The sequence below is a fragment of the Martes martes genome (genome assembly GCF_963455335.1).
Source record: "Martes martes genome assembly, chromosome: 5".
NCBI classification, from domain to species: domain Eukaryota; kingdom Metazoa; phylum Chordata; class Mammalia; order Carnivora; family Mustelidae; genus Martes; species Martes martes.
Window position 1 is genome coordinate 117,956,051 of NC_137892.1, and position 26,303 is coordinate 117,982,353.

The 26,303-nt window shown below is 40.0% G+C and overlaps 1 protein-coding gene and 1 long non-coding RNA gene across 2 annotated transcripts in view; one reads left to right on the forward strand and one right to left on the reverse strand.

Annotated features, from left to right (window-relative positions):
- The window catches only part of LOC308342987, a 31,972-nt gene extending 13,331 nt beyond the window's left edge, over positions 1 to 18,641 (reverse strand). The window contains exons 1-2 of the long non-coding RNA XR_013966835.1: positions 18,542 to 18,641; positions 17,436 to 17,636 (exon numbers count right to left, since the gene is read on the reverse strand). This is a non-coding gene — a long non-coding RNA (uncharacterized lncRNA). The remainder of the gene's footprint in view (positions 1 to 17,435; positions 17,637 to 18,541) is intronic.
- A 62-nt stretch (positions 18,642 to 18,703) lies between these two features.
- The window catches only part of ADAM19 (ADAM metallopeptidase domain 19), a 79,968-nt gene continuing 72,368 nt past the window's right edge, over positions 18,704 to 26,303 (forward strand). Inside the window, exons 1-3 of the mRNA XM_080803770.1 lie at positions 18,704 to 18,867; positions 21,659 to 21,744; positions 25,919 to 25,989. Coding sequence (XP_080659896.1) covers positions 18,801 to 18,867; positions 21,659 to 21,744; positions 25,919 to 25,989 — 224 coding nt within the window. The 5' untranslated portion in view covers positions 18,704 to 18,800. The remainder of the gene's footprint in view (positions 18,868 to 21,658; positions 21,745 to 25,918; positions 25,990 to 26,303) is intronic.

The following is a 26,303-nucleotide window of genomic DNA, read 5'->3' on the forward strand; positions in this document are numbered from 1 at the left end:
ACCTCTTCGACCTCAGCCACAGCAACTTCTTCCTAGGAACATTGCCAAAGGCAAGGGAAGCAAGGGCAAAAATGAAGTATTGGGACTTCATCAAGATCAAAAGCTTTTGCACAGCAAAGGAAAACAGTTAACAAAACCAAAAGACAACTGACAGAATGGGAGAAGATATTTGCAAATGACATATCAGATAAAGGGCCAGTATCCAAAATCTATAAAGAACTTAGCAAAGTCAACACCCAAAGAATAAATAATCCAGTCAAGAAATGGGCAGAGGACATGAACAGACATTTCTGCAAAGAAGACATCCAGATGGCCAACAGACACATGAAAAAGTGCTCCACATCACTCGGCACCAGGGAAATACAAATCAAAACCATAATGAGACACCAACTCACACCAGTCAGAATGGCTAAAATTAACAAGTCAGGGAATGACAGATGTTGGCGATGTGCGGGGAAAGGGGAACCCTCCTACAGTGTTGGTGGGAATGCAAGCTGGTGCAACAACTCTGGAGAACAGCATGGAGGTTCCTCAAAAAGTTGAAAATAGAGCTACCCTACAACCCAGCAATCGCACTACTGGGTATTTACCCTAAAGATACAAATGTAGTGCTCCGAAGGGGCATGTGCACCTGAATGTTTATAGCAGCAATGTCCACAATAGCCAAACTATGGAAAGAACATAGATGTCCATCAACAGATGAATGTACAAAGAAAATGTGGTATATATACGCAATGGAATACTATTCAGCTATCAAAAGAAGTGAAATCTTGCCATTTGCAATGACGTGGATGAAACTAGAGGGTACTATGCTTAGCAAAATAAGTCAATCAGAGAAAGACAATTATCCTATGATCTCCCTGGTATGAGGACGTTGAGAGGCAACATGGGGTGTTTGGGGGGTAGGAAAGGAATAAATGAAACAAGATGGGATAGGGAGGGAGACAAACCATAAGAGACTCTTAATCTCACAAAACAAACTGAGGGTTGCTGGAGGGAGGGGGTTATGGAGAGGGTGGTTGGGTTATGGACATTGGGGAAGGTATGTGCTATGGTGAGTGCTGTGAAGTGTAAACCTGGCGATTCACAGACCTGTACCCCTGGGGTTAATAATACATTATATGTTAATAATTAAAAAAAAAAACCTCTATTGGAAATTTAGTGGTTTTTACTTCTCATTATTATAAAAAAAACAGTGATTTCTGCCAAAGATGACGCTGCAAAGAATGGTCTTTTCATTGAATGATGCTGATCAATGAGATACCCATGTGGCAGGTGTATTGTTATCTATTGCTATGTCACAATATTACCACAAACTTGTACTTTAATGCAATGTAATATGTTATTTCAAAGTTTCTGTAGCCAAGAATTTAGAATGGCTTAACCAGGCCCCCTGCTTCAGGGTCTCACAAAGCTGCAATCAAGGTGTTGGCTAGGTTGCAGTATTGTTGGAGGTTCAACTGGGGAAGGATCTGCAATCAAATTCATGCAGTTATTGTGAGAATCCAGTTCTTTGCAGGCTGTCAAAATGAGATCCTCGGTTTGTTTGTTTGTTTGTTTTTAAGATTTATTTATTTATTTTAGACAGAGAGAGAGTAGGGTGAGGGAAGGGGCAGAGTCAAGCAGACTCCCCACTGAGCATAGGGCCCTGAAGCAGGGCTCTATCCCACAACCCTGAGATCATGACCTGAGCCAATATCAAGAGTTGGATCCTTAACCAACTGAACCACTGAGGCTCCCCAAGACCTTCAGTTTTCTGCTGACTCTTGGCTTGAGGCCATCCTTAACCTCCTTGCTGCATGCCTCTTTCCATGGAGTAGCTCAGAGAGAGACTCCTCCCTAATTGGGTGCTACAATTTTAAGTAACATAATCACACACATCCTGTCACCTTTGCTATATTTTATGAGTAAGAGACAATACACAGATCCCACCCACACTCATGAGGAAGGGATCACACTAGAACATAAGCACCAGTGTGGGAATCATAGCAGCTGCCCTAGACTCTGCCTCAGTGAGTTTCCCAAACTTGCTTGATACATGGCACCTGTAATGTCTCAGTAACTTTTTTCATGGCACCTCTAGCCCACAAAAAATACCTAACATTTTTTTTTATTAAGTAGTTAGATCCAAACAATTTAGTAAATATTTATATCCTAACAATTTCATAATCATTTGAAAAAACAGTACATATAATTTGAAAGAAAAATAATATTTTATTTAACTTTTAAGCAATCACAATATTTGCTAATGGATTTACACTCCTGTTGGGCACTGTAGGGCTTCTTGGGCCTTGAATCATACTGAACACCATTTCATACCTCCTGATTTCAAGGGGTATTTACTTTTACCACAGCAACTTCAAAAAACCCAGCTTTGCAAAAATATGATATCATTGAAGAGAATGTAGTATGATTCAATGTTAAACTGTGAACTACTCCAAGTTAATAGTTTGTGTGGCATCCAACAGGTGTCACTGTGCTTCTCTCAAAAATGTAAAATATCTTCCAGCACCATGTGAATTCACTATGGCTTCCAATGGTGACTTGGTACATAGTTTGGGAGCCATGGCCATATGGAAAAATTTCCTAGACCTTTACTTCATACCGTAAACAAAATCAATTTCTGATAGATTGCTTATGTAAAGGTAAAACAAAAACAGTAAAGCTTTTAGAGGAAGAACATTTTTCCGATCCTAAGCTAGTGCACAGTCTCTTGGATAGGATTCAAAAATGTACTAAACATAAAAAAATTGATAAATTTGACAATATTAAGAATTTTTTTCAATCAAATGTGAGTAAAAAGTCACCTTAAAAAGGGAAATAGATTTGAACAGACTTTTCAGAAAAGAGGATATCTAGTGACCAATAATTCTAGGAAGTTATCAACTTCATTAATCATCAGGAAATGAAAATTGAAACCACACCTCGATACTGACACACCCACCAGATGGCTAAAAATTTTTTAAAGTTTCATCAGGGATGTGAAAAAACCAGAACTCTCTTACAAAGTTAGTGGGGGTGCGAACAGGTGCAATCATTTTGTTCAACTACGTAGCACTATCTACTAAAGTGGATCATATGTGATTACCCAGCATTGTCACTCCCAGGTATATACTCCAAAGAAATGCAGATATATCTTAACCACAATACGTTGACAACAGCACTGTTTACAACAGTCTTGTAGCCTGGAAACTACCCAAATGTCCAAAAATAGAATAGGTAAATAACTTGTGGTATATTCCAGTAATGGACTACTATACAAAACAAGCAACTTATAACTACATAAACAGTATAGTGGAATCTCACAAACATAGTGTTAAGTAAAAGAAGCCAGGGCACCCCAACCTTCTTCCTTCTCCCCCAACTCCGTGCAATGTAAACCACATACTGTGTGATTCCACTTACATAAAGTACAAAAAGAGTGAAATTAATCTTTACTGTTAGAAGTTGTTAATAGTTCCCCTTAGTGGGAAGGCCATCTGTGAGTAGAAAGGGGCAAAAGAGGGCTTCTGGAGGGCTGGGCATGTCTTCTTTCTTGACCTGGGACCAATCATGGCTGTGTTTAGGTTATGGAACAGGTGAGCAGTACACTTTATTATATGTTTACTCAATACACACATGTATGTCATACATCAATACAAAGCTGAAGAAATGCTGCAATGAACATCTTTATAGCTGTATTTTTGCAGATATACCTGTTGTTTTTTTTTCTCTTTTGACTAAATTCCTAGAAGTGGGATTGCTAAATCAAATGGTTTGAACATTTTTACAATTTACAATCTATCTTGCCAACTTGTCAGGAACTGCTTTTATTTATCTCTGTCTCCCTGTGCTTAGCACCATGCCACTGACTTATTGACATTTGAATGGGTCAAGAGATGAATCAATGAGGGCCTTCTTTCAATTCCTTGAATCAATTCGGTTTTTTCAAGCCTAAGAGCAGGTCCTGTTTGCTCTGCCCAGAAATCTCATTCCCCTGTTCTTCGTACTGCTAACTCCCAGCTTTAAAAATACTCAACTGAGAGCCTTCCCCACCCATGCTGTCTAAAGTACTCCTCCTCTTATTCTCTGTCTTAGCTTCTCTTGTTTACAAATCCCAATGCAAAATTATTATATTTGATTTATTTGTGTAGTTGCTTGCTTGTTACCATCCTCCCACCGGACTCTAAGTACCACTGAAGATAGGAATGATGTATGTCTTGTCCACTATTATTTTTTAAAGATTTTATTTATTTATTTGACAGACAGAGATCACAAGTAGGCAGAGAGGCAGACAGAGAGAGGAGGAAGCAGGCCCCCCGCTGAGCAGAGAGCCAGATTCGGGGCTCTATCCCAGGACCCTGAGATCAAGACCTGAGCTGAAGGCAGAGGCTTTAACCCACTGAGCCACCCAGGTGCCCCTCTTGTCCACTATTTTAACCCCAGCACACACCTAGCACACTGCTTAGGAAGGAGAGAGCCTTTATGTTAATGAGACATTTTCAACCACAAGGGTGGCTCAGATGGACTCAGACTTAAACAAAAAAAAATTTTTTTTGACTCATGTAATTGAGAAATTCAGGGGGTAGGTTTCCTTCAGACGTGACTGGATCCACAAGTTCAAATAATATTATTAGGCTCTTGTCTCTTTCTATTTCTTGCCACTATTTGACTTCATTTAAGACAGGTTGTTTTCTGACACAGGCGCAAAAGAACTACCCACACAGTCCCAAGCTTACACTGCTAACCAGCTCAGAAGAAAAGGAAGCAACTTTTTGATAGGGTTGTCAAGAATCTTGGGGAGGATGTTCATTGTGCCAGCTCAGAGCCATATACCCATTACTGAGCCAAGCATAGTGGGTATGGGGATGGAGTTCTACACCCAGGCCTTGGTTCCTTGACTGTCTCTGAGTGGGTGGATGGGTGGGAGAGGAGGCTCTACCCCATCCAAACCACAAGCATAGATGTGCACAAGTGCAAGACCACCTGGGGCTAATTACTTGCCTAACTCCCAGTCCTACTTACCACTTGATGAGATGCAGGGACTCAGCTCTCTCACTGGGCATATGCAGCCATTAACCTAAACCAGGCAGCTGAGACCTACAAGTAATTGAACTATTTTCCAGCTAAGTGAGGCCAGCTAAAATTAAGTGCTTCCCTGAACCTTGATTGCCGTTTTTATTCAGGCAGTATATTGGCATTCCCTGAATGCCTTCGCCCTTTGCAATTTATTTGGGATTTAGGTGGAGGTCCGCCCTTTGTAACAAATACAGGTGTGGAGTTCATGTATAACATGTTCCTCCTTCCCAATCCTTATCCTAAACTAAGTCTGTTTATACAGTTTTCTTAATCTGTTTAAATCTCATGCTCCCACCCTTCTGTTTTATCCACCTCCTTCACCTGCTTCAATCAGATCAACCTAAAGTTGACTGAGCTAAGTGACAAATAGGAATTTTCTCATTGGTATGCAGAAGTACATCAGATACATAAACTCACTGGCAGCCTTAGTATTCATTGCCTTGCAGACTCATCACTTTAGACTTCCAATTTGGCTCCTTTTTCAGGGTTTGTCCATGACCTTGAGGAAGTCAATTCCCTCTTTCTGGACCTTGGTAGCTCTAGCTATAAAATGAAATAATTACCCCATCTGCTGAATAAGATGATTTCTAAAGTGTCCCCTCAGATATCAGATCCCAGAATTATTTTTCTCCCCTCCTTAGCAATCTGGTGATGAGAAGGTTATCATTAAGTGTGAGGTGGATGTAGGACCAGCCACTTAATTTGTGGATTCCCATACAAAATGTCCAAAATTATTAAGAATTTCAAGATAGCAACAGCAAAGCGTTAGGCCAAGTATAGGGCCCTTCTGAGAGTGGTGTCTTGTGCATCAGCCTGGGTTCCACTTCTGTGAAGCCAGCCATGGATGTCTGAATTAATTTGATAGGATTAACCAGCTATGCTGATGACCCTCCTCAAAATTCTGCATTATATATCTCTGCCATCTTTTGGAGGGGTAGCAAAATCAAATATCTATAAATTAAAGAGTGATGTGGGCTGGGGTTGGTGGTGACTGTGACAAAATGGAGAACAAATGTTCTTCCTAAAAGGAGCAGCTAATATTATCTGCCAGTTTTCACCATGGGAGAATTTAGGTTTATTATTATCCAACCTTTTAATGTTTCAAAAGAAACCAGGATCAGGATTCAAAACAAAACAAAACAAAAACAACTCCTGAGTTTTGTTTTTTTTTTTTAAATGTTGGTAACTGTTGACAAAAATTATCTAAAATTTGTCAATGAGGCAAAAGGATAATTACAATTTCTTTTAATGGCACCCAAGAACAGTGGTTCTCAAAATATGCATTCTAATCAACAATATCAGCATTACCTGAGAACAAAGAATTAGTATATATATGCTTATATATAAGTGATATGAATAAAAGCAATGATACAAGAGACAGAAGGGAAGAATTGAGGTTATTTTGTTATTATAAGGTATTCACACTACCCTTGATGTGGTATAGTGTTATTTGAAAGTGGACTTGGATTAGTTGTAAATACATATTGCAAACTCTAGAACAACCACTAAAACAATTTTTTTCAAGTATTGAAATACAATCAATACACGAAGAAAGAAAATGGAGTCATATAAGATGTTCAAAAAACCCACAAAAAGGTGAAAAAGAGTGGAAGACAAAAATAAGATCAAAGAACAAGGACAACAAATAGAAAACATAACAAATATGACAGATATTAATCCAACTATATCAATAAGCTCTTGGAATATCAATAGTCTAAGTGAACCAATTAAAAAAAGAGAGATTAAAAAGAGAGAGAGAGAGACTGTCAGAGTGAATAAAAAGATCCAATTATATGGTGTATACAAGAAACCCACTTTAAATATAAAGACATGTATACATTGAAAGTTAATGGATGCAGAAAAATATACCATGTCAACACTATTCAAATAAAAATAAGAGCATCTATATTAAGTTCAGAGAGAGCAGATATCAAAACAAGGAAAATTATTAGGGATAAAACACAGCATTACATAATGATAAAGGGGTCAATATCCAAGAAGACATAACAATCCTTAATGTGTTTGTGCCTAAAAATAGAGCATCAAGGTATGTGAGGTAAAAACTAATAGAATTTCAAAGAGAAATAGATGAACCACTATCATAGTTGGAGACTTCAACACCCCTCTATCACAAATGGACAAGGTTAGCAGGCAGACAATCAGTAGGGACATAGTTCACTCAACAACACCATCAATCAACTAGATGTAATGGACACCTATAGACTAGCTAATCCAATAATAGCTGAATACATATTTTCCTCAAGATCATATAGAACATTCTTCACCATAGACCACATTCAGAGCAATAAAACACATCTTAACAGATTAAAAAGAATAAAAATCATACTAAGTCAATGCTCAGACCACAGTGAAATTAAACTAGAAGGTAATAACAAAAGGATAAATGGAAAATTTCAAAGTACATGAAGATTAAATCGTACACTTCTAAGTAACACATGGGTCAAAGAAGAAATCTCAAGAAGAATTTAAAATTATTTTGGGTTAAATGAAAATGAAAAACAGCTCATCAAATTTTTGAGATACAGTGAACATAGTGATTAAAAGATAATTTATAGAATGTATATATTAGAAGGATGAAAAATCAAAAATTAATACCTTAAGCTTCCATCTTATGAAACTAGAAGAGTAAATTAAATTCAAAGTAAGCTGAAGAAAATAAATAACAAAAATTAGAGCAGAAATCAGTGAAACTGAAAACAACAAATCAATATAGAAAGTCAATTAAACCAAAAGCTGGTTCTTTGAAAAGATCAATAAATTGATAAGCCTCCTAGGTTAACTATGAAAAGAAGACAGAAGACACAGATTACCAATATCAGAAATGAAAGAGGGGACATCAGTACAGATCCCATGGATATTAAAAAGATAGTAAAGGAAAACTATGAACAACTCTATACTCATGCATTGGAGAACCTAGATGAAATGGACTAGTTCCTTGAAAGACCCAATTTGCCAAAACTGACACAAGAACAAATAAACACAGTGAATAGGCCTATATCCATTAAAGAAATTGAATCAATAATTAATAATTTTCCAAAACAGAAAGCACCAGACTCATGGATTCACCAGTAAATTTTACTAAACACAATAAAGATGAAATTATACCAGTTTTCTACAATCTGTTTCAGAGAACAGAAGCAGAAGGAACACTTCCTAACTCATTATATGAGGCCAGCATTACCCTTATACCAAATCAGGTAAAGACATTACAAGAAAAGAAAACTACAGATCAAAATCTCTCATGAACATTGATGCAAAAATTCTCAATAAAATTTTAGCAGATTAAATCCAATAATGTACAAAAAGAATTGTATACAGTGATCAAGTGGGGTTTGTCTCAAGTATGCAAGACTGGCTCAACACTCAAAAATCCATTAATATAATCTGTCACATCAACAGGCTAAAAAAGAAAAATCACATAATCATATCAATAGATACAGTAAAAGCATTTGACAAAATCCAAAACCCATTCATGATAAAAACTCTCAGTAAACTAGAGGTAGAAGAGAATTTCCTTAACTTGATAAAAGCTATTGATAACAAACCTACAGCTAACATTGTACTTAATGGTGAGAAATGGAACATTTTCCAATAAGATGATGTAAAGGCAAGGATGCACCTCACCACTCCTTTGCAACATCATACTGGAAGGTCTAGCTAATGTAATAGGAAAAGAAAATAAAAGATGTACAAACTGGGAAGGAAAAAATAGTTATTTTCAATTGCAGATAATATAACCATTTATGTAAAAAATCTGAAAGATTGACCAAAAAAACCTCCTGGAACTAAGAGGTAATTTTTTCCAGGTTGCAAGATATACAGGGTTAATACACAAAAGTCAATCACTTTCCTATATACCAGCAATGAACAAGTGGAATTTGAAATTAAAAATGCAACATCATTTATATTGGCACCCCCTAAAGTGAAATGCTTAGGCATAAATTTAACAAAATATGTATAAGATCTACATAAGGAAAACTATAAACTTTGATGAATGCAATCAAAGAACTACATAAATGGAGAGATATTCCAAGTTCATGGATAGAAAATTCATTATTGTCAAGATATCAGTTCTTCCCAACTTAATCTACAGATTCAGTGCAATCCTTATCAAAATCTTGGCATGTTATGGATATTGACAAAGTCATTCTAAAGTTTACATAAAGAGGCAAAATACCTAGCATAGCCAACACACTATTGAAGGAGAACAAAGTTGGATATTACTGAACTTCAAGACTTACTATAAAGCTACACTAATCAAGACAGTATGGTATTGGCAAAGGAATAGACAAATAGACCAATGGAACAGAATAAAGTTCCCAGAAATAGACCCACATAAATATAATTAACATAAATATAATTAATAATCTTTGAGAAAGAACCCACATAAATATAATTAATAATCTTTGAGAAAGAACAAAGTGCAATACAATGGAGCAAAGATTTTTCCTTTCCACAAATGACACTGGAACAAATGGACAACAATATACAAAAAAAAAACAAAAAAGGACTCTAGACAAAAGCCTTACATTCTTCACAAATATTAGCTAAAAATGGATCACAGACTGGAAGGTAAGATAGGAAAAAACCTAGATGTCCTTGGGTATGCAGTGACTTTTTAAATATAACACCAAAGGCACAATCCATGAAAAAAATAATGGATAAGCTGGACCTCATTAAAATGAAAAACTTCCCCTCTGTGAAAGACAATATCATTAGAATGTAAAGATAAGCCACAGACAATATTTGCAAAAGACATTTGGTAATAGACTATTATCCAAAACAGAAGTGCCTGAGTGACTCAGTTGGCTAAGCATCTGCTTTCGGCTCAAGTCATGATCTCAGAATCCTGGGATCGAGCCTCATGTCAGGCTTCCCACTCAGTGGGGATTCTGCTTCTCCTTCTCTCCCTGCCTTTCCCTCTGCTTCTCCCCCTGCTGCTCATGCTATATCTCTCGCTCTCAAATGAAAAAAAAAATTTTTTTTAAACAAAGTATACAAAGAACACTTAAAATTCAACAATAAGAAAACAAACAGCTTGATTTAAAAATGGGCCAAATTTTTAACAGATTACCTCATTAAAGAAGATATACAGATGGCTAATTTGACATCATATTTTATTAGGAAATCACAAATTAAAATGAGATATCACTACACACCTCTTAGAATGGCTAAAATCCAAAACACTGAGCACCAAGGGTGACAATAGTATGGAGAAACAGGGACTCTCATTCATTACTGCTAAGAATGTAAAATGGTACCACCACTTTGAAAGACAGTTTGACAGTTTCTTACAAAACTAAACATACTCTTTTATTTTTTATTTATTTTTATTTTTAAAACTAAACATAGTCTTAACATACAATCTAACAATTGTGCTCCTGGAAATGAATTGCAAACTTATAACCACACAAAAACCTGCACATGTTATATATAGCATATTTATTCAAAATTGCCCTGAACTGGAAAGCAACCAAGATGTCCTTCAGGTAAATAAACTCTGGTATATCAAAACAACACAGAATATTGTTCGGTGATAAAAAGAAAGGAGCTAACAAGCTATGAAAAGACATGAAGGGACCTTAACTGGGTAGTGCCATGTGAAAGAAGCCAATCTAAAAAGGCCACATATGGTATGATTCCAACTATTCGACACTCCAGAAAAGGCAGAACTAGAGAGACAGTAAAAAGATCTGTGACAGGCAGTTTGGGCTTTGGGGTGAGAGATGAATAGGCAGATCACAGGGGATTTTTAAGGTAGCAAAACTACTCTGTGTGATATTTATAATGGTAGATACACATCATTACACATTTGCCAAAACCCATAAAGTGTGTAACACCAAGAGTGAATCCTAATGTAAACCAGGTACTTTTGGTAGATAATGATGTTATCAGTGTAGCTCATTTCATCAATCATAACAAATGTACTACTCTGGTGGGGGGATGTCAATAGTGGCACAGGTTGTGTTGGGGGGGAAGGGAAGTATAGTGAATTCTTTATGCTTTCTGTTCAATTTTGTTGTGAACCTAAAACTTCTCCGAAAAATAAAGTTTGTTAATTCAAAAAATACATTTCGTTTAGGGTCCTGTGGAACCAAACAAATATCAAAACCTTTTTCCTGGCTGTTCTGTCAGCTGTGGAGTTACCACCACCCCGTGCTTCTCAGAAGGGCCTGAATTCAGCCCAGTTTCCAGAGCGACAAGGAGGAGATGAGAAAAAGAGTCAATTCTGCCAGGAGTTTGAAGCTGGGGTGCCCTGTGAACTCGGGCAGGGTAGATCCCACAGCTACTTCAGGAAACTTCACTTTGTCAAGCCGCAGTATGCTCATCTGTAATAATACCACAGCAGCATAGTGGTTACAGACTATAATGGCTTCAGGGGCTCTGAAGCTCCTCATATTTCAATTTGAATTTAGGTTTTGTCTCCAATCTAGTAAGTGCATGAACATGGCTTCCATTGCCACCCACCTCTAGCTTCAAAGTACGAACATCAATTGTACTTATGGTGAAGGGTTGTCCCAAGGATAAAATGCGATAATGTACCCGGCACATGGTAGGCCTTGTGCAATCGATCATAACTATTATTATTAGGTGGACATATTACATTGCCAAAGTTCGACCCATTCTGACCTACAAAATCAACAATTCCATATGGTTTGACCTTATATCTCTTATGGGACTATTATCACTCAAGGAGATAATATAGGCACTGAGCTTGCTACCATTTGAGGTGCTCAATACATGATCATGATTATTATTATTATTATCCATAATCCTGGGGACAGCACCTATTGTTGAGAAATCAAAGAACCCAAGACATACATTAAGAAACTCGATCATTCTCTGTAACTGTCATTTCATTTACTACCCAGTTCCTACTCCCACCACTCTTTTCCCTGACCTCTCCCTACCCTAATTATTATAGTGGAGACCTTGTCTTAGAAATCTTTGTATTTGTAGATTTTGGCAAATGCTAGCACGTAATAAGTGCTCAAGAAATGCTACTGAATGAGTGATTCCAAGAGTTTTATAGGTTTCCTAGGGGTTGGGAGGCTTTGCTTCTCTTGTGGATTACTGGGGTCAAAAAAAGGAATTAAAGACTAAAACTTTGAACATAACCAAGGGAACTGAGTAAAAGACCTCTTTAGGCTTTAATTCATTCTGTCAGAATGGATCCAAGAATCCTAACCTTGTTCCGTCACAGAGTATTTGAATTGCAAGAGTGTTGCTGGGAAAATACACATCTACTAAAATGGCTAAAATTGAAAGAAGTGATGATAAAAGTTCTGATGAGGATGCAGAGCACCTGGAACTCTCTTATATTTCTGGTGAGAATGCAAAACTGTACAATCACTTTGAAAAATATTTTGTGTAGTTTCTTACGAAACAAAACATATATTTAACGAAAAGACCTAGCACATTCACCCCTAATTATTTACCCTAGAGAAATGAAAACTTACGTTCACATAAAATTTGAGTATTTCTAGTGATTTTATTCACAGTTGTCAAGAACTAGAAACATCCAATGTCCTTCAACTGGTGAATGGCGAAAGGAAATGTGGTACATTCACACAAGGGAATACTACTGAATAATAAGAAGATGGGAACTACTGATACATGCAACAACATGGATGAATCTTAAATACGTTTTAATGAATGAAAGAAGCCAGACTCAAGCTAAATTCTGAATAGTTCCATTTATATAATATTCTGGAAAAGGCAATGCTATAAGGGCATAAAGCAGATCAGTAACTGTTAGTGATTGGGAGTGACAGGAAACCGGAGGGAAGTTTTTGGAGATCCTTATTGTGGAAGTGGTGATTTAATTGTATGTATTTGTCAAAACTCATAGTCGTGTACACTAAAAAAATGGAGAATGTTAACATATGTAAAATATACTCAAATAAACCACACTTTAAAAAAAGAGCTAGTTGCCGAGGAAATGGTTTACAAAGCAAAGCTATCACTCGGTCAACATTATTACCATAGTAAGGGCCAATGGAGACAATTCTCCTAAGAGCAACTTGGAAGAGTTCTGAGCCAGAATGAAATAATAATTATTAATTATTTAACTTATAATTTATTTAATTAAACATTTATTGTGCTTTCCAAATGCTAGGGGGATGAGAAAAGAGTCAGGGCATCTCCTATTCACAAAGGATTCACAACATAGTGGGAGTGGGGTAAGAAAAAGAAAATTATGGTATAACATGATCATTATCTTTGATAATAATTAAAGAACAAGCATATAATTAGGCTTTTCACAAATTACACAATTAAAAGGACAAGCTAAGCATTAGGAATACACTCCTTATCCCTGTACATAATAGCAGTAGAATGAGGATAACAAAAGCTAGTATTTAATGGACTACTTACTTTGTGAGAGGTGTTATTCTAAGCACCCATTTAAACCTCACAAAAGCCCTGTGAGCTAGGAGCCGTTATAGAAAAGTTTATTTACCCCTGGTCACTCAACTGTAAAGAATAGCAAAGGGAATTAAACGCTGGTGTGATGGCCATCTCTCCTAACCGTGACCAAATACTGGAGCTAGAGAGGAACAGTGACCTGGTCACCTGAACTCCCTAAATTTGGAACTGGTTGTTTTAACTCTATCTCAGTTTCCCTAACATCAGAGGAGAGAGTCAAGCATGCAAAACTCTGTGTAAGACACCAGGGTAAACCGTGATTCCTCTTGGGATCCTTTCCTATGCTTGCTATTTGCCCACACTCTCCCATTAATAAAGTAATATGGAATTATTATAAAAAATGGAAGAGGCAAAAAAAAAAAAAAAGACAAACAAAACCCAAGAAACCAACTTAAACAAAAAAAGCTTCATCCATTCATAGTCTCACCACCCAGAGGTAAATATTGCTAACATTTTGGCACATTTCCTTCTAGTCTTTTTTAAAAAAATGTCTTTTATTTATATAGCTGAGATCATACATAAATGTAATTTTGGACCCTGCTTTTTTTTCACTTAAAATCAGAGCATGAACTCTTCATAAACATTATTTTAAATCGGTATATAACAATCCATCATATAGATATTCTACAATTTATTAACTGCTCCTTCACAGTTGCATATTTAGGTCGTTTCCAATATTTTCACTATTATAAATAACACCACTATTAACATTCTGGTCCATAAATCTTGTAGATTGTTTTTTTAGGATAGTTTCCCAGAAATGTAATTACTAGGTTAAATGTCAAGAGTATTTTAAAGATTACACAGAGATGTAGTATTCTTTAAAAACAACAAATATATTCTTTACAAAAAAATGGAAAGTCTTCTATGGGGTCAAAAGTTGTTTGTATGTTTGTGTCTGTGTAAGTATGGAGGGGGGTAGATGAGAGACAGAACTGGGAACTCTCTCAGTACTTGGTCAGTGCAGTAACCACGTGACCTTTTCTCTTGTGAGCTACTGCCCAATTTTCAGGGGCACATGCTGATTAAATATTGTTCCCTGAATGCCACCAAATGGAAGCAAATTTCAGGTACAGAGTTTGTATGCCTTTTGCAAGTATATTGTCCATAGAATCAGTGAGACTTGGCACCTATGTTTTTCACCAGGCAGAGCACTTTCACTGCATTAATTACCTCAATATCTTCTCACAGCTTCTGGATGAAATGGGTTGGGACAACCATTACCATTCCCAGGTCATTGGTTAGAAACTCAGGCCCAGAAAGAAGTGACTTACCCAAAGTCACAGAGCTTGTTGGAGAGAGCTGGGGCTAGTATTCTCATCTCATGGTTCTAAGGTAAAAGCCCCTGTTATGGAGTGAATTATGTATCCACACACCACCCCCCATGCCCCATCCATATGTTGAAGCCCTAACCTGCAATGTGACTATATTTGGAGACAGGGCCTATAAGGAGGTAAAAAAGATTAAATGAAGTCATAGGATGGGGCCCTGATCTGGTAGGATTAGTGTCCTTATAAGAAGAGGAAGACCAGAGCTCGCTCTCTCTCTTTCTGCACACACACAGAGAAGAGGCCACAAGAGGACACAGCAGAAGGTGGCTCTCTACAAGCCAGGAAGAGAGGCCTCATTAGAAATCAACCCTGCTGACACCTAGATCTCGGAATTTCAGCCTCCAGAACTGTGAGAAAATACATTTCTGTTGTTTAAGCACCCAGTCTGTGATTTTCTGTTATGGCAGCCTTAGCAGACTAATACAGATTTTGGTACCAAGACGTTGGGGTGTGGGGTGTGGTTGTTGCTGTAACAAATGCCTAAAAATGTGGAAGTGTTTTTGGAACTGGGTAATAGGCAGAGGCTGGATAAGATTTGGGGTACATGTTAGGAAAAACACCTAGGTGGCCTTAAAGGGACTGTTGGTAGAAATCAAGTTTTTTTTTTTTTTTTTTAAAGATTTTATTTTTTATTATTTATGTGACAGACAGAGATCACAAGTAGGCAGTGAGGCAGGCAGAGAGAGGAGAGAGGAGGAAGCAGGCTCCCTGCTGAGCAGAGAGCCCGATGTGGGGCTCGATCCCAGGACCCTGGGATCATGACCTGAGCCGAAGGCAGAGGCTTTAACCCACTGAGCCACCCAGGTGCCCCTAGAAACCAAGTGTTAAAGATAGTTCTGGTTAGGGCTAAGGAAGAAAAGAGAAGAGCTATTAAAGAAAGCATCTATTATTTTAGAGAAGACACACATCATCATGGACAGAATGTTGGTAGAACTGTGAACCTTAAAGGTGATTCTGGTGAGGTGTCACATGGAAATGCAGAACATGGAAATGGAAACTGGCAGAAAGGTGATCCTAACCGCAAAGTGGCAAAGAACTTGGCTGAACCATGTTGCAGTGTTTTATGGAAAGTGGAAATTGCAAGTATGAACTCAGATATTTAGCTAAAGAGATTTCTAAGCGAAGTGTTGAAGGTGTGGCCTGATTTCTCCTTGTGGTTTATAATGAAACATGAGAGGAGAGGGATAAATGGAAGGGACTGCTAAGCAAAAAAGGAACCAGAATTTGAAGATTTGGAAAATTCTCAGCCCACCCATGTGGCAAAAACCAAACAACAACAACAACAACAAAAACCCAAAACAAACAGACAAACAAAAACAACCAAGAATGCATGTCTTAGGGAGGACACCAAGGGTGTGCCTGGCCAACAACTCTAGAAGGAGGTCCCCCACGCAGTTCATCAGACATCTCAGCAGAAACCGGTAATAGAGATGAGAGGTATACCAGCAAGAGACACTGCCACTTTGGACCAAAGGGAACAAAGAAGGGACAAAATAAAGAAGGCTGTTGGACTTCCAGGATTCTACAGTACAGGATGGCTGAGCTATTTGGCAGTGAATATGCTTTATTCTTCAAGAGACGGGATGAATGAGCTTGAAGGTGATTCAGAGATCATCAGGGCTGCCATTCCCACTATATGCCTGGGGCACTCAGCCCAGAGGGCAAGGCTATATCCTTCTCAGGTTCAGAGGGTAAGGCCTACTCTTGGTTTCAGGGAGTTGGGCCATCCCTGCCATGTGCTTCAGATGCAGGGCTGCACCAAAAAGTCACAGGGATGGGGTTGCTGCCCAGAGTCCAGGTAGTGGGGCTACTGCCTAGGGCAGAGGGATGACAGTACTGCCCCAGTGGGTCCAGGTGGCAGAAAATTCAGCTAAAGTATTATTCTAGAGGTTTAAGATCTGGTGGAATTTGCCTTGCTAGGTTTTGGGGGATTTGTCTGGGACCTGTCACCCCTTCCCTCTTTCTGATTTCTCCCTCTTGGAATGGGAATGTCTATCTTATACCTATATTTTGGAAGCACATAAGTTATCTGGTGTCCAGGTAGAGAGGCATTTTGCCTCAGGATAAATCATGCTTGGAATTTCATCCATATCTGATTTTGGTGATATTTAGATGAGACTTTGGACTTGGAATTCATGCTAGAATGGGCTCAGACTTTTGGGGCTGTTGGGATAGCGTAAATGTATTTTCTATACAATGAGCACATGAATTTTAGGGGGTGGGGTCAAAGGAAAATGTTATGGACTGGGTCTCCCTCAAATTCACATGTTGGAGCCCTAACCCCCACGGTGACTGTTTTTGGCAATGGGGCCTATACAGAGGTAATAAAGATTAAATGAGATCATAAGGGTGGGGCTCTGACTTGATGGAATTAGTGCCCTTCTAAGAAGAGGCAGAGAGAAGAGCTAGCACCTGAATCTTGAACTTCTAGCTTTCCGGAACTGTGCAAAAATAAGTTCGGTTGTTTAAGCCCCCCAGTCTGTGGTATTTTGTTACGGCAGCTCAAGCCGACCAATACGGCCTCTAAATACATCAATGGCAAGACCATATCTTTTATTTATCCCATGGGTGCCCAGTGGTTTTGACAGACCCACCTACCTAGTCATCATCTTCAGGAGTGTCTTGCCCGTCCCAATACACAGCATTTTGTTGACTTGTGCAAACCTCGGTTTGAAGAAAGAGGCTCAGTGAAAGGAACAGATGACAAGAGGTCTGAAGCTTGGTTTCTAGAACCAGGCTTGGCCAAAACTTGCTAAGGGATCTTAGGCAAGCCACTTCTCTCTGATTATCATTATCCATCTGTAAAATAAAGTGTGCTGCATCAGGCTCTGAAGTTATACAGATGTGGCCTCAAATCTAGACTCTGACATTAGTTGCGTGACCTTGCACAAGTTTGGTTTTCTCATCTCTAAAACAGAATAATAGTACCTACCCCAGGGATTACTGGGTTAATTAAGAGATGATGTATCCGGAGTCCCCAGCACATTTTAAAGGACAATAAAGGTAGGTATTTTCCTAGATTCATTACTTAATTAAGTTAATGTATGCAAAGTGCCAAGGACAGTTTCTGGCACTTAGAAAAGGCTGTATCCATCTTAGTTGCCTCCCCCCCTGCCCCTTATTCTAGCAGATAGTTAAGTCCTCAGCAAGTAAGATCCTTATTATTATTTTCAGGCTTCATCTCCCTTCATTTCCCTCCAAAGCCCTAAATTCTAACTTTACCTAATTTTGTTTTTCCCCCCAATACAGCCCCTAGGCTTTGCTGCCCTAGTATATTTGTCTATTCCGTTTTGTCTGCCTGATGCTCCATTTCTTTTCCTCCAGAGCGCAGCTGTCTTCTCCACTGGGAATCCTCTCTCCACTACCCTCCTCCTCCCAGTCAGAGGACTGGCTCCTTGATTTGTGTCTTGCTAAGAAAACAACTCCATATAGCACTTAGCTCTTTGTGCCTGGTGGTTCGGTTAACTCTTTCAGAGCCAGCCTCCAAGAGTAGCGGCCTCTGAGGCACTGGGTGCTGGGTGAGCAGCGTCTGGGTGTCACCCAAGACGTCTAGCACAGTGCGGGACAGAGGAAACGGCCCCCAGTGCAGAGAGGGGTCCAGTTTAACTCCTAGAAGCCCGAGCCTCCGACCCTCCCCAGGCCGCGCCCACCGTGAAGCCTGCCCCTCCGGGGGCTCGGACCCTCCCTCCGCTGCTCCCCATCACCTGAGTCGACCCGGCTCCCAGGGGTCCCCCGGGCTCCTTCCCGGCGGTCCCTCCCGCCCCCATCTTGGCGGGCGCGTCCCCTCCTCCACCCCGCGGCGGAGCCTTGCGGAGCTGAGGGCGGAGCGTCGCTGCCGATGGCTGGGAGCCGGGCTGGGAGGCGCTGGGCGAGCAGTGGGCTCCAGACGCGCCGCCGCCTGGCCGGGGGGCTGGCATGGCCGCGTGCTTGTGAACACGGAGCGCGCGAGGGGCCGCTGCCACCATGCCCGGGGGCGTGGGCGCCGTCCGGCTCTGCCTGCTGGCGCTCGCCCTGCAGGGGTGGACCAGAAGTAAGTGGCGGGGTACCGGGAGGGGGTCTGGGGGAGGATGAAGGCGGGTGGGCTGGGGGGCCCGAGGACCTGGGAGTCGCCCCGTGCAACTCCGCGAGGCTCCTTCCCCCCGGTCGCGCAGCCTGGGAGTCCGGGCTTTGTTCCCACGTTGTGCGCCCCGGGAGGTGGTGGGGGTCCGGGAGACCCAGAGCAAGCAGAAAACAGCCGGTCCCCTCCCTGGCTTGCTTTTCTCTGTTTTCACTGTTTTTCTGCTTTTGGCTTCTCTTTCCGCTGCTTTCTTAGTCTCTCCTCTCCAGTCTTGATGTGTGTGTTCCTATAAATATATATTGATAAAATTGGAACCATACCATATGTACAGTTTTGTGCCTTGCATTCTCCATTTCACATTATGAGCCCACATCGTTACAGTCTCCAAAAACATGATTTTAATGACTGTAGATTACATCAAGAAATCGCAGAAGTGTAATTTTCAAAAAGTTGAAAACATAACATACAAATATAGGATGAGTGGGAGAGGGAGGGGGACATTGCTTCATTTCATTAATGAGGTGGTGAGTAGAATGGTGAAGCTGCTGCAAAGCACAAGAGGAATGAGCGGTACAAGCATCTGAGAAAAGGTTGAAGTCGCGTGCTGGTCCAGATACAAAGTGGTCAATGCCCCCATAGGGTGAAGGAACCTTAATTCTTAGTTCTCTTTCTATAATATGAAAGTCATTTGCATCTCTACCAGACAAAAATCTACAGTTAACATGTAACTTCACAGAGTATGGTTTTTTGATTTGTTGTAAATTTAAAAAGTCAAACCAAGGGGCATTCCCCTAGAAAAATGTGGTGATCAGTGGGAGGGCCTCTTCAACAGTGCTCCAATGTGACATTGGAAGGACATCCTGCTTGCTTTTTGCCTCATTTGCTAGTTTTGAACAATTTTTCTTAAGATGTACTGTGTGCTTCTATTATTTGGCCTTGCTCTCCATACTTTTTTGGCAATCATAAAGATAATTTCATTCCTTTAAACATTCCATTAAATATCATATAATTCCTTTTTATTGTAAAGAATCTAGACTTACCAGAACCACCAGAGCAGGAATATGCCTCTCTGGTTCCCCCATGAATATCAAGCGTAGTACTTGGTAGCTAGTTAAGCATTCAGAAAACACATTATGAATAAATGAATGCATTGCTTCTGATTTTTACTAGTACGATGAAACTAATGCTTGTCTAATGGGATTATTTTTCAGATGTATTTTGACTGAGAATACATCCTATCAGTAATCTGAAAGGAACATTAATCACTCATAATCCTGCCATTTTACCAGCACAACTGTGGCCAGCTTTCATGCCATTTATTGTATTCTATGTGATCAATGTGGTTGATTTAGAGAGAATAGATTTTGCATTGGGGAAGGTATGTGCTATGGTGAGTGCTGTGAAGTGTGTAAACCTGGTGATTCACAGACCTGTACCCCTGGGGCTAATAATACATTACATGTTAATTTAAAAAAATTAAAAAAAGAAAAAAAGAACAGATTTTGAAATCCTCACTCCCACCCCAGGAGTCCTATGGATTTGGTCCCTTCTTGTGGAGACTAATTTGTCTAGGTCTTGGGGAATTACCGCTTTATTAAGGTTATCTGCAAAAAGTATTTTGAGGTCGGCAGTATGTAGAACAAGTCTTTCCCCAAACAAGTTTCAGCTCACCTTTCTTGGAAAATAGAAGTCCTGCTACCTGCCTTGTCTTGAGGATGACAAGGGTTGATTGATAGTGATTAAGAAAGTAGGAAGTGATCCACAAAAGCAGACTTGCCGTTAGGAAGCTCAGGGTAGTGTGATGATGCTTTGTGGATGTGGGAGCAGTTTCGTGGTGACTCTGTCCAGTACTGCTGTGAATAGGCAGGCTGGTGTCACTGTCTTCATATGACAGATGAGCAAACTGCAGCTCAGGGGGAAAAACCCATGGACCTGATTTCCAGAACATACCCAGAATCTGACCACTTCATTCCTCTTTACTGAGCTCATTTTAGTCTGAGCCACCGTCATCTCTCACCAGGTCCCCAGACTTGCCTTCTTGCTTCTATTCTTATGCCCACCCCTCCCCCAGTGGACCCCCCCATCTCCACCCAGCAGGCCAAATGATCTTTTAAAAACCTGAATACAGATCATATTGCTCTGTGTCTAAACCCTCCAGTGCCTTCCAAGACTATTTATAATAAAATCCAGACACTTGCCATGGCCTCTGGGATCTCAGAACCATGGCTGTTTTGCTGACCGTGTCTCCTATCAGCTTCCCTGTTCACTTACTAGATTCTAGCTAGCTCTGCCTTCTGCATGTTCCTTAAACGGGCCAAGTCACCTTCCGCTCAGGCAGGACCATTGCCCTTGCTGGTCATTCTCCCTGGGGGCACTCTTCCCCCAGGTCTTTTCATGGCTGCCTTCTTCCGGTCTCTCAGGTCTCAAATGCCATCTTTGCTCACCATCCAGTCTAAAATAGGCACCTCCTCTTCGGTGTCTCTTTATTCCATGACCCTACTGGCCATTTGAGAATATATGTGTATCGTGCATCTCCCACCTCTAGAAGGTAAACTGTGAGGACTACAGAGACCTTGTTTTCCTTATTTACCACTATATGGCCAACAGCTAACAGTGCCTGACTTACAGTAAGTGCCAAGAGCCTGGCATCCAGCAGGTAGTCTAATGACCCAGGAAGGAGGTTGTTCCAGTTGGCAGTGCATGCTTAGCTTAGCTGGGGTGCAGAATTCTGAAATTCCAATGCTTGTGCATCCTGTTTTGGCAGGAGGAAATGGGGAAGGCAGCCCCCAGCTACAGCATGAACGAATAATACCTCAGTGGAAGACTGCAGAAAGCCCCACCAAAGAAAAGGTAAGACACAAAATATCTCGTTTTCAGAGGCAGGAGCTGACAAGTCCATTCTGTGACCTGCGGGGCCTCCTTCTCAACTTTCCTGGAAGTCCGGTCATTGCTATTAGTTCTGTTTCAGGCCTACTCTGTCCTCTCTGTGCATTGGTTTTGAAAATCCCAGATGGGACTTTCCTTCATTGTGTGACAAACTTCTAGAACACTTCCAAATGCTATTAGTTGAGGAAATGAAAATTATTAATGCTGACACAAGCTAAGTGCAAATACGTGTCACAAAAATCACCAGCTCTCAAATGGAATTGATTAAATATTGTCACTGTTATCTTTGCTTTATATAATACATGCTTCACCTTATTGATGAGATAATGTCCTTGGAGAGAAAAATAATAATTCAAGCTATTTTTAAGAGACAAGGGAGGAATCTCATACTGGGGGATATATCTTAAAATGCAATAGTCTCCTTGGGCTGTGACACCAGGAAAATGCACAGGCTTTATCATGGGGATTGGGAACAAGACAGAAAACATTAACCTGTTATGCAAAGAGGACCTGTCCATCCAGGATATTCTTTGTGGTTCTGGTCTTTACAGTTCAAGTGAGACATGAAAGAGCTAGAAAGGAGGACAATTGCTGTGTGCCAGTAACCAGCTATGGGATCTTCCCCTTTCTGAACTTCAGATTCCTCATTTATAAAATAGGGATTCTAGGGGATAGCAGTAAAGAGGGCTGGGGAGAAGCAATAGTTAATAAGGTCCTTTGGGGCTCAAAAGGTCCATGATTTATTGGGCAGCACATAAAAAAGCAAGATTATAGTAGAAGAGAATGGAGAGAGAACTGTGTCAGGAAAATGTCAGAAATGGAGAGGAGAAATGCCTGGAATCCTTGAAGTTATGGCTAGGGTAATACACACATGTCCAAAATGCTTCCATTTGAATTTATTAAGGGAATTTCCAGCAAAAAATTTGGGAGAAATGAAAGTAACATTTTATCCTAAAGACAATAAATGCGTGGACCTCATTTCATCCAATAGTAGGAAAGGCTGAAAATAGCTTCAGGAAAAATCTAGACAGATTGATGGATGGCCTTCCTAGAGCAGGTTATTTTTAAAAATTAGGATCTTGGATAGTCCAACATATCTCTTATTGCTTGAGGAATGGATCCAATACTTTCTGTAGAGGTTCTTTGTTCCTTCCAGATGTGGGATGCCTGGCATCCTCAGGAAGGGCCCGAGAAACAAAGTGGAGCTCCAGATCCTGTCTTTATTCCTAGCCATTGTCTGCCCAGAATCTGGGTCACTGTATTTTATAGGAATAGTCAGCACAGTGCCTGGTGCCAGAAGTACTTGTTGAATGAGCGAATGAATGAATGTCAGAGAGAGTGTAGAAGGTAGATTTCGGTCAGGCCTCTTATTCTCATTTCTGTAATTAATTCATTCACCAAACATTAATTGAACACTCACTGTATAGTAAGTATTGTACTAGATCTTAAGTGGCAGGTGCACATACACGGGACAGGTTTCTAATACCCTGTGAAGCTGAAGATCTATTTAATCTACCCCTAAAGAGAAAGGAATTTTAACCTTTCCCCGTGGGGACGTATAACCAGCAGGTCAGCTCCCTCCACCTCCTAGGAGAGGTGAGCTTGCTTCTTCCTAGCACTGAGTGGAATTGCAAGGGAAAAGCTCAGCAGGGGGGAGATCCATAGATCCTGATAGAACTGTTTCATTGTTTTGCTTGAAATGTCCCTTGGAAACAAGGGACAACATATTTTAAATATCACTGTCTGAGCATCTTCCACACCAGAGAGAAATATTTTTGGATTACCCACTTGTAGGCATTTGTACTCATGTTGCAGCTTGTGTCTCTTTGGAGGAGAGGTGACAGTGTTTGATTTGATGTCAACTTTCCTTTTTTGTGTGGACTGTCACGTGGACATCTGCTGCTTGAAATAAGGGAATTGCTACAGCTCTGTTGCTGTGTACTCTTCCTCAGATGCCCACTTGCGACTGTGTCCCTGATGCTTAATGTGACTGGACGGGGTCCGTCTTCTGGAATATCCGGCTTAAAGTGGCAAAGCCTCAGCAACCAGAATAGGAGTTATCAGAGCTGAATCAGGGTGTTAGAGACAGGGATGTGGATCCCTTAGTGAAAGTTATTGGGCAAACAACCACCTAACTTCCTCTCCCCATGGTTTTGAAATGTCCTTTTTAAAGAGAAGTCAATAGGATGAATTCATACAAAAATAGTAAAGGACAGAGTTGCCCAAGCTTCCTGGATCAGAATGTTCTCGTTGGAGCCCTTGGTGGCCTGAATGTTTCAGGGATGCCCAGTGCCTAGGACCCTAAAAGGAAGTGCAATTTGGGGTAAATAAAAAGAGGAGTGTGCTTGGAAGAGGAAGGCCCCCAACCAGGGGTGGCAAAGCAGCGGACCCACTTTCTCCGATGCTGAAACTAAGCTTTGGGGTCAACTTCAGGAATTTATTAGTTCCTTGGTCTCAAGTTAGCGAACATGTATTTAAAACACACCAAAGAATTGAGCCTGTTTTTAATATGCTTAAAAATGTAAGTATTTCATTTTAAATAAATAACTTTACCTTCAAAATAAGCTCAACCACCTCAAGCTGAACTGTCGAAGCATGGAAGTTTATTATGACTTGAAATTTTTTTCCTTTTTTTAAATTTTTAAACATTTTTAAAATTTTTTATTTTTTTATGTTCAGTTAGCCAGCATATAGTACATCATAAGTTTTTGTTGTAGTGTTCAACAATTCATTCGTTATATAATTTTCCACAATAGTAAGGTAAAAAGAGATGAAAAGTCCCTTACTTAAAATATCAAAGCAATTCTAAAAACATGGAAAGATCCACAAAGAAAATAAAATTAACCCATGGTACTACTGCTGAGAGGTCACTATGGTAACCTTTTGATTATTTCATTCTACAAAAGTATATTTAAATAAAATATATATGTTGTTTTGAGCCTCTGTGTGCTTAATAATTATCATGTCTACTTTCTTGATAGTTTAAAAATTATTTCAAGTCATTGTTTTTAATGACTGTTGAGTGCTTTGTCATATGATTGGTCATCATTTACATAACTAGTCTCCTATTTTTGGACATTCAAATTATACTTCATTAGCCATTATTATAAGTAATGAGCATCCCTGTGTATAAACCTTTGCCTGTTTCCGTTTGTTCTCTTCGGACAGAGTTTTGTCTAAACATTTAAAAACTCTTGTCCATCTGTCAAATTATTTAACACTGAGTTGGTATCAATTTAAGTTCTTACTGGTAGGGTATGAGAGTGCCTATTTTTCAGTGTGCTCACTGTGATTTATGGGTTTTTAAAAATCTCTGTCACTGTGTTTTGTTTTTTTTTTTAAGGTATCTTTAAAAATTTTTCCTTTTTGGTGGGGAGCAGTTACCACTGATGTTGAACATGTTTTTCGTGCTTATGGGCCATCTGTATGATATCTTATGTGATCTCTTCTGGGTGTGCTGCTCTTTGGCCATCGATAAGTTTTTCTCATGTGTAAAATGTATCTTCTCCCAGCTGTCTTCTCTGAAATGGTTGGGAAACTGAGACCCAAAATGAAACTGAGAGCCAAAATGAAATAAAATACGATCTCACTCGGAAGAGTGTTCTCCTGGTATTTTTGATAATACCCAACAAGTATCAGTGGTTTTCTCTGCATCAGCTCTGTGACTAATTATTTACATTTGCTATGTCGCTTAGTTGGTACAAGATTCCCATAAGGCTGACTGTTATTATCTGTTTTACAAATAAGGAAGCTGAGCGGTAGGGTGGTTCAGTAGCATGCCCAGCTTCATGTAACTGGAGTGTGAAAGCCAGCCCTGGAATCCAGATCTGACTGCACAGAAAATTGACCGTCCAAGATCGTCGAGTGTGTGCCTTGACCAGACCTGCATGGAAGCACTTACATCATAGTTCAATCTGGAGTTCCTTTCCTTTGTGTGTGAGGAGGAGGCAGATGGGGGAGGGGAACCGGGTCCTTTGGGGGTTGAAGTCATTTCATGTTTGGGCTGGAAATGCAATTGACCCTTTTTCGTTCACTTCCTGTGGATCAATGTCAGAGCACTGTGCTGGATCCTGTGCCTGTTCCCGGGAGCCTCGTCCCCTGCTTTTAGGAGCTGACATTCTTTTGTTGTTGCTTTCAGCATCCACACAGAGCTGAGCTCAGGATAAAGGCCGAGGGGCGAGAATTCATCTTGGACCTCGAGAAGAATGAGTAAGTGGACTCCTCATTTATCCATAATGAAACAATTCACTTCCATGTCAATGCCGGATGCAGGTGCCACTGTTTTGGAAGGAAACGGTTTGTGAAATCACCAAGCCCTCAATCTGTGGTTCCTTTGCGGGGAGTATCTTGCAAAGACAGCATATCCACAATCTCTTGACATGCTGTGAAATTACTGGACTGTTTAACGTCTTCCTTGAATTTCCTCTGACTGTATTTCCGGAGCCTCCTAGAGTTCACTGCAGGCACACAGGGGTGGGTGTGTGTGTGTGTGTGTGTGTGTGTGTGTGTGTGTGACGAAGGGA